The 8,851-nt window shown below is 55.9% G+C and overlaps 1 protein-coding gene across 1 annotated transcript in view; it reads right to left on the reverse strand.

Moving 5' to 3' along the window:
- Positions 1-380: 380 nt before the first annotated feature.
- LOC123130442 (acyl carrier protein 2, mitochondrial) overlaps positions 381-8,851 on the reverse strand; it is a 10,218-nt gene continuing 1,747 nt past the window's right edge. Inside the window, exon 2 of the mRNA XM_044550341.1 lies at positions 381-896. Within this exon, the coding sequence (XP_044406276.1) occupies positions 720-896 (177 nt within the window). The 3' untranslated portion in view covers positions 381-719. The remainder of the gene's footprint in view (positions 897-8,851) is intronic.

Genomic DNA, 8,851 nt, shown 5'->3' on the forward strand with positions numbered 1-8,851 from the left:
CTGCAGCAGGATCTGATGGAGCACCTATGGAAGCTCAAGGGCAACGCCTAGCTTGACATGTGATGAAATATGAGTTTTTATTTGTTGAACTATATAATTTGTATTGAACTATTTGTTGTTGAACTATTTAATTTTTATTGATTTTCTGTGATGTGATAAAAAATAACTTCTGTTGAAGCACGGTGAATATGGACCGATTTGCACCGATAGCGGCCTGAAAAGCGGGCAAATTTGCGTCATAACAGGCCCCAAGCCTATTTTATCGCCAGTTCACCCCTGGAGGCGATTTTTCTAAGCTCCTTGGGGGCCCAGCGACCGGAGATGCTCTTACGAACCACAGGAACCAACTTGACACACCTAGACCAGCGCTCATGCTCTCCTGACGCATACAAATCTTCGTCATTGCAGATTCAGATCATTCGTACTGAGTTGGTGTGAGCTATGGCACAGGTGCACAACTAGTATCACAACTTTGGCTGCTGTCATCCCCAGCTAATAGAATCATAGATCTACAGCCAACTGGTGTATCATTATTTATTGCAACAGACGGAGGGAGAGAACAAAGACTTGCTACCAGAGAGCACAAAAATCAACGGAGCAAACTAAGACCATTCACCTACTGGGCAAATGCTGAAAAAACAGGTCCTTCTTCGGGGAGCATTCGTTCTGGAAACAATGCGTGTCAAAGGGGCGAACCAAGAAACCGCTGCAAGCAAATCTTACTTTGCTTGAGGATGCGAGGCGATGAAGTCAACTGCCGACTTGATGGAATCGATCTTCTCTGCCTCATTGTCGGGGATCTCAAAGCTAAATTCTTCCTCAAAGGCCATGACGATCTCGACGGTGTCCAGGCTGTCCAGCCCGAGGTCCTTCTGGAAATGCGCATTAGGCGTCACCTGCAAGATTTCATGCGACATAAGAGCGGATTAAGGGCAGTTTAAAGCATCTGCATAGTACTCCTATCAACTAATTAATCTTCAGATAACAGACATTACAAAAGGTGAGAACCAATGCAAATATAGATGGACAATAAAAGTGCCACAGCGACTATAAAACAAGAAACAGAAAATGGCTTGCAGATACTGAACAGAAAGTGCTGGCGTGCAGGCAATCGACCGCACAAATTGCTGTCTTAAATTCTTGACAGTTAGAAACAAAATTCAGCACTTATTTGTTTCACAGCCCTACAAAAGATACTTGTAGGCATAGCACAGAGTATCCAGTACAGGCCAGTGGCCAACTTTGGCACAGTTTTGACCTCTACCTGTCGGGTCTAGTCACCCTTAGACCCAAAGCAATGGCTTGCAATGACCCTATACAGCACACTCATGATTAGCTCAACTACACTAAACTTGATTAAAACAGCTCAACTTGCATATAAATTTTAGTTACCATGCTTGACCTCAGCCTGACAAACTCAAAGGAGTGCAAAAAACAAACAGAAAGGTACCAACACGCCATGCCATTTTTGTAACAAAGTATGAACTTAGCAGTAGCGTTTGATTAATGCCATCCATCTGAGCCCATCAGCATTGAAATTATTTTCCCCATACTGAGCTTTGTGCAATTCACACCACAAATTCATGCTAAAATACTTAACAAAATCAGCAAGATTAATTACCACAATAAATGGTAAAAATATCCACAAAGCACATAACAGATAGCTGAAATAATATCTTCTATGCAATAAGACAAGGACAACAAAATCAAACAATGTTACAAATATAACTGCCTGGCACACATACATTAAATTAGTTTCAGATAAGGCAGATACAAAAAACAGTTCTAGAAAGAAAAACTGGTTCAAAATAACAAAGTTCGTCTAATATATTAACCTAATTTCAAATAGGAAACTAAAGGTCTATTACTTAACACATGGTAGAATAAATGAACATTTGCCCAGTTGAAAGTCATATATACAAAACAAAATCAAACAATATTACCAATATAACTACCCAGCACACATACATTAAACTAATTTCAGATAGACAAATATACAAAACTAAAGGTCTATTACTTAACACATGGTAGAGTGAATGAACATTTGTCCATTGACAGTCATATATACAAAACAAAATCAAACAATATTACCAACATAACTACCCGGCACGCAAACATTAAACTAATTTCAGATAGACATATATACAAACAAATTACTCCCTCCGTTCCTAAATAATTGTCTTTCTAGAGATTTCAACAAGTAACTACATACGGAGCAAAATGAGTGAATCTACACTCTAAAACATGTCTACATACATCCGTATGTTGTAGTCCATTTGAGATGGCTAGAAAGACAATTATTTGGGAACGGAGGGAGTAGGTTCTAAGAAGAAAAACTGGTTCAAAATAACAAAGTTCGTCGATAATACATTGACCTAATTTCAAATAGGAAACTAAAGGTCTATTACTTAACACATGGTAGAGTGAATGAACATTTTCCCAATTGACAGTCATGGTAAGTATATTAACAAGATGTCCACTACTTCGAAAATTAGGTAACAGAAACGGGGAAATAAAATTTAAATACGGAACTAGAAGAGACAACAGAAGAAAACAGAGTCAACATTGTACTAATGGTGAACTTTCGAACTAAAGGCATAGAATCTTTTTTTTTTTGAGAAAACGCAAAAGACTTTTGCGTTTCATTGCATTGAAAAGAAGGGATTTGGTACAATCCTCCTAGGAGGCAGATTTACACGGAGAGTACATGCACACTAGTGGACATCCCAGGTTTGTGGCAAGATGGCCCGGAGCCCCAATGCGCCAGCTCTGGCCCAGAGCGCGGCCTCATCCTTAATCCTAGCAGTCAGGGAGGTAACCGACGGTGTTGCGCCCTCAAACACGCATCCGTTGCGATGCTTCCAAATCATCCAAGGGACAAGCAAGGCAGCGGAGGCCAATCCCTTGTGCATGGGTTTAGGCGTGTCTTGTCGTGCAGAGCACCACCAGTCGTGGAGAGTGGCATCGTTATTGGGCAGCGGGCAAGAGAGGCGCAGCCATGAGAGAATCTCGTGCCACACCTCGCGGCTGAAAGGGCACTCCAGGAGAAGATGATGAATCGTCTCCGAAGCCTGATCGCAAAGAGGGCAGCGCTGTGGGTGCGGCAGGTTGCGTCTCGCGAGGCGGTCGGCCGTCCAGCACCGATCGAGGTTGGCAAGCCAGTGGAAGAAGCGCACCCGAGGCGGTGCCCAACACTTCCAGGTAAGTTTCCAAGCCTGGCATCTGGTGGAGCCCTGAAAAGTGGCGAGGTATGCGGACTTGGCGGAGTACTCGCCCTTCGCGGTCCACTTCCAGCGAATGCAGTCTGGAGCGTCAGTGAGGGCAGTTTCGGTGAGCATGTGCCAGAGGCGCAGGTATTCTCCGATCTCCGGGACGCCAATCGCGCCATGGATGTCCGTGGCCCATTGGTTTGCATGAAGGCCGTCCGCTACGGTTCTGGACTTGCGACGCCGTTTGGGGATGTGAGCAAAAAGGAGAGGCGCGATCACGCGGAGTGCACGCCCGTTGATCCATCTGTCCTCCCAGAATAGGGCGCGTTGGCCATTGCCAATAGTCATGGTAGTGGAGGCGAGGAAGAGCGCGCGCTCCTCGGGCGCGAATTGCAGGTCAAGGCCGTTCCAGGCCCTGCTATCATCGACTCGGCTGAGCCATTGCCACCTCATGCGAAGGGCAAGGCCAGTGCGCTCGAGATCGTGAACGCCGAGGCCACCGAACTGGATAGGCCGGCAGACGCGCCGCCAGTTGACGTGGCAATTGCCTCCATTGGCCTCGGCGCAGCCAGCCCAAAGGAATCCTCTTTCAATCTTCTCCAAAAGTTTGATGATCTTCTTTGGCGGTGCAAGCACAAGGAGCTGATGGATGGGGATCGCGCTCAAGACAGCCTTGACGAAGGCAAGGCGGCCGGCTTTGTTCATTAGCCAAGCCTTCCAGGAGGGCAGCTTCCCAGCAACCTTGTCGACGACGGGTTGGAGCTGGGCAGCAGTGGGGCGACGCAACGTGAGCGGGATGCCCAAGTGAGCGGGAATTCGACAATGGGACATCCCAGGAGCGCGACGACATGAGCAGCGTCCTCGGTGTCGCAGCGGATGAGGGCCGCAGCGCTCTTCTGGAAGTTCACGTGCAGGCCGGAGGCGCGCCCAAAGAGCTGCAGGATCTCCTTCACCGCCGCGATATCATCCGGCGATGGGTGGCACAGGAGAATGACGTCGTCGGCGTAAAGGGATATGGTAGGGATGGTGCGGCGCGGGTGGAGCTGCTCATGGCTCGGAGCTCGACCGCGCGATGAAAGAGCCTGCCCAGCGTATCGACGGCAAGGACGAAGAGCTGCGGGGAAACTGGATCACCTTGGCGCAGTCCGCAGCGGTGCCAAATCACGGGTCCTGGGTTGCCGTTGAGGAGAACCTTCGTGCTGGCCGACGACAGGAGAAGGGCAATCCAACCAAGAAAGCGGTTGCCAAAGCCATGGCATCGCAGCACCTCGAACAGGAAAGGCCACGAGACGGAGTCAAAAGCCCGCGCCAAGTCAAGCTTCAGGAGCGCGCGAGGGGCACCAAGCTGGTGCAGAAGCCGCACGGATTGACGCACGAGGATGAAGTTGTCATGAAGACTTCGCCCGGGGATAAACGCATTCTGGACGTTGCTGACAAGGTTGTTGAGCTTGGGGGCTAGGCGGAGCGAAAGCAGCTTGGCCAGGACCTTGGCGACAATGTGAATTAGGCTTATGGGCCTATAATCTCCCAGGCCATTGGCATCGGCGCGCTTGGGGAGGAGCGTAATTAGCGCCTGGTTAAGGCAGCTAAACCCTCGTCCACGCAGCGCGTAAACCTGGTCGAAGACGCATCGGAGGTCGTACTTGATGACCGGCCAGCAGGAGCGGAGGAACTCCGCGGTGAAGCCGTCGGGGCCGGGCGCCTTGCGAGACGGCAAGCTTTTGATGGCTTGCCAAATCTCATCTTCGCTGAATGGCGCGTCGAGGTCTTCAAGATTTGAGGCCTCAATGAATTGCGACAGGTCAATGGTGCAGTCACGTTGCACGTCCGTCCCAATCCGGCTGTCAAAGTGCTCGAAGGTGGCCGCTGCCATGTCGCTAGGAGCAGTGAGCACGGCGCCGTCGACAGAGATGCCATGGATCCAGTTCTTCTGCTTACGGTATGTGCACTGGCGATGATACAACGTAGTGTTCGCGTCGCCGTCTTTGAGAGATGCAATGCGTGCGCGCTGCCGGGCGATCGTCCGCTCGAGAGAAGCCAGGCCGAGGTAGGATAACTTGAGTTGGCGACGCAGCCAGTCTTCATGCGGCGATAGGGCCCGCTGTTCTTGCGCGGCGTCGAAGCGGAGCAGCAACTCACGAGAGATCGTAAGCTGGTCTCGCACGTTGCCAACGGAGCGCGCGCTCCAGCTGGTGAGCTTACGCGCAGTGGCCTGCATGCGCCGCATGAACCGCCGGAACGGGTTGGCGTCGTCCACCGAATGCCACGAGGTCGCCACGATCTCCGGGAAACCGGCGAGGCGAGTCCAGTACTCCTCGAAGTGGAATCGTCGGTGTGCTGATGGGAGAGGCGAACAGTCGAGCAAGAGGGGGGAGTGATCCGAGACGACTGAGGCTAGGCAGCGCAGATGGCATTCGCCGTGCAGCTCTTCCCAGTCCGTGGAGCACAACACTCGATCAAGATGGACCAAGGTGGGCGGGCTCTGCTCATTGGACCACGTATAGCGCCGGCCGCTGAGGTAAATTTCCTTGAGCGCGAGGTCGTTGAGGACGCGTTGGAACCGCCCCATCATTCTCCGATTGAGATTGCCGTTGTTCTTGTCTTCGTCGCGGTAGATCATATTGAAGTCCCCGCAGATGAGCCATGGGCCAGGGCATGCGTCGCGGACGTCGCGGATCTCTTGCAAAAAGGCGATCTTGGCGTTGTTGTCCTGGGGGCCATAGACGATAGAGAGCCACCACGGCACGCTCGAGCTGCCAGAGGTCGCAACCCGGGCGGAGATGGTGTTGGTGGTGAACATCGGGTCCGTGATCATCACGTCCCGGCTCTTCCAAGCCAGCAGGATCCCGCCACGGGTGCCGCTCGCTGGGAGATACACATATTCATCAAACTCAGATCCCAACGTCTCAAGGACAGTCGACGAGTAGACGAATTCCATTTTAGTCTCTTGGAAGCAAGCGATCGAAGCGCCGGAGGTTACAACGAGCGAGCGAACTGCCGTGCGTCTGGCACGGGCGTTTAGGCCACGCACGTTCCAGTTGATGATTTTGAGGCCGTGATCCATTAGGCAGAGGTCGACGAAAGGCACGCGTCGGCGCGGCTAGGCCTCGATCGGGCTGCCCGAGATCACCGTGGTGACAGGCGCCGTGGACGGGTCGGCGGGTAGCACGCGGCCAACGAGCGCGGCAATGGCTGTCAATACGGCATGAGAAAGGGGCGCAGCGAAGACCCCATCGTATGCCTTCATGGCCTCGGCGGAGATCACCTGATCGGTGCCGATGATGCCAAGGGTGCGCAGTATCTGGACCTGCGCACGGCGCTCAACGGTGGGCGGCACGCCGGGCTTGGCCTTCGCAGCGGTGGCAGATCGTCCACGGCGCGGCGAGAAGTTCAGGGGTTGTCGACGTCGTTTGCGCGCAGGGTTGGGGAGAGCAGAGCAAGTCTGCTTTGTTGCCGCGGCGAGGAATTCCCCGAGGGTCCAGGAGCTGACAGAGGCCGGCTGTCTGGTTCGTCGCAGAGTGATTGGTGGTGTGGCAAAACGCCCTGCGCTGCGCACCTGAGGCGCATGGGACACAGGGGTGGATTGCAGCGTCGACGGGCTTGGGGGAGCGGGCCTGTTTGCATGGGCATCAGGAGGCGCGAGCCTTTGAAGAATGCTTCTGGGCTCCTGGGCCGCGGGGGAGGGGCAGCCCAAGTCAGCGTTCCCGATGGCGGTGGCAGGAGGGGGCGAAGGCGCGATGGATGGAATCACACGACCCGCGTCCCCCGTTGGCGAGGAGGGGGTGGCAAGCAGATCCGCCAGGGCCGCAGGGGTGGATGAGGGCGCTGCATCACGCGTCTCAGTGGCGGGGCCGGCATGCAAAGCGGCACCAGCAGGTACTTCATCAGCCACAGGAGCTGACGAGGTCAAAGCATTGCTTTGCCCCGACAGCGGATCAGCCTCGGGAGCCACAGGAAGCGAGTCCGGGACCTCACTGGCAGAGGATAAGCTGTCCGGATCCCCAAGCGCACAAGCATTGGCCGTGGTGGGTCCGTCGCCAGAGAGGTTGTCGCCCTTCGCGCATGGCGACGCGCAAGACCGGGTCGTTGCGGGTCCGACTGCAGGAGGAGGGTGGGCGGGCGCCAATCGGCTGTTGCCAGCTGTCGGGGTGGCAAGCACCAACGCTGGGGTGGGCGACTCGGTCGGCCTGGGATCCGCTTCAGCTGCAGCTTTGGCCAGCGCAGCCTGAACCCTAGCGCGCTTTTTCTTTCCGCCACGCTTTCCTCTTTTGGCTTTGCGACTAGGCGGGTGGGCCCCAGCTTGCGGCCATGCATCCATGCATCTGGCACGGGATGGTACGGGCGGCGGCGCGTGCACAGCTGCGGCGGCGCGGGACGCCGGCCAGCCAGGGTCGACCGCCTCGCCGTCAGCCCGTAAGCGGCCTCCGGAGCAAGTCCAGCCAGCGGAGTCGACCGCCATGCCGTCGGCGCGTCCGTCGGGGGCGGAGGTTGGGCGGCGACGCTTCCGGCTACGACGGCGTTGCTGCCCGCGTCCATGACCGCGGCCTGCAGGGTCGTGCGTGCTGCCATGAGCCTCGCCATCGCCATTGCCATCGCCAATGGCAGCATCGTCGACCGCCCTGGGAAGGGCAGCGGACCTCACAAGCCGGATGGAGATGGGGTACTCCAGGGTGCGGACGGCCGGCGGCAGGTCAGGTCGGATGTCGGGGACGTGCTCGACAATCTCCAGGATGGCGTCCCGGCGAATGGAGGCCATGTCCCGCACGCGCCCGGTGAGCCGGAATGTGGCAAGGTCAGTGCGGGAACGCGTGTCCGGGTGCAACCGCTCAACCCAACAGCCGGTTCCAAGGATGTGCTCGGCCGTGGATAGGTGCCATGCCTGCGCCGGGATGCCGCGGAGCTCAAGCTACACAGAGTATGCAAAGCTCCCGGCAGTGGCGTGGGCGAGCTTGCACCAAGGGCGGAGCAGTAGGGTGAAGCGGGCGGCGTTGATGAGGTGGTCGCCGGCCATCCGGTCCATGATCAGCCGCGAGGAGAAGATGAGGAGGAAATCCTCCGGGGCGTGCTTGTGCACAGTGAAGTCGCCAGGCTGCAGGTCGAACATGGCGTGCAAGGTTGCCTCCACGTCGGTCGAGGAGACAGAGGGCCTGGTGCCGATGATGGTGGCCACCATACCGCGCGCAAGCACCTCCTCCGCTTCCTCCATCTCGATGGAACGAGCGATGGTGACACGCGCCGGCGCAGAGGCAGGCGGTGGGGATGGTGCGGTGTTGCGCGGCAGAGAGGCGTCGCGGGGGAGTTGAGGAGGGGGGTTACGCGGCGGGGTGTCAGGCACCGGACGGTGGACTGCCGGAGGCTGCGCACGGTGGTCACCGGGCAGCAGCGTCTCGCAGCAGCTGGACTCGTGGCCGGAGATGAGGCAGCGACGACAGCGCACGGGGTTGGTGCAGGCCCGCACCCGGTGTCCGGGTTCCAGGCACCTGAAGCACAGGCCGGCGACTTCCTCGGGCGACGGGCTGCGGCGACGGCGCTGGGAAGGAGGGGTGGCCGCGCGACGCTCGCGCGGGCGACGGTTCCTCCGCCGCGGCTGCTGGAACCCATCGGCGTCGAGAACAGGGTCTCCAGACGCGCGATGGACCTCC

The sequence above is a fragment of the Triticum aestivum genome, chromosome 1B (genome assembly GCF_018294505.1).
Source record: "Triticum aestivum cultivar Chinese Spring chromosome 1B, IWGSC CS RefSeq v2.1, whole genome shotgun sequence".
Classification (NCBI taxonomy): Eukaryota; Viridiplantae; Streptophyta; class Magnoliopsida; order Poales; family Poaceae; genus Triticum; species Triticum aestivum.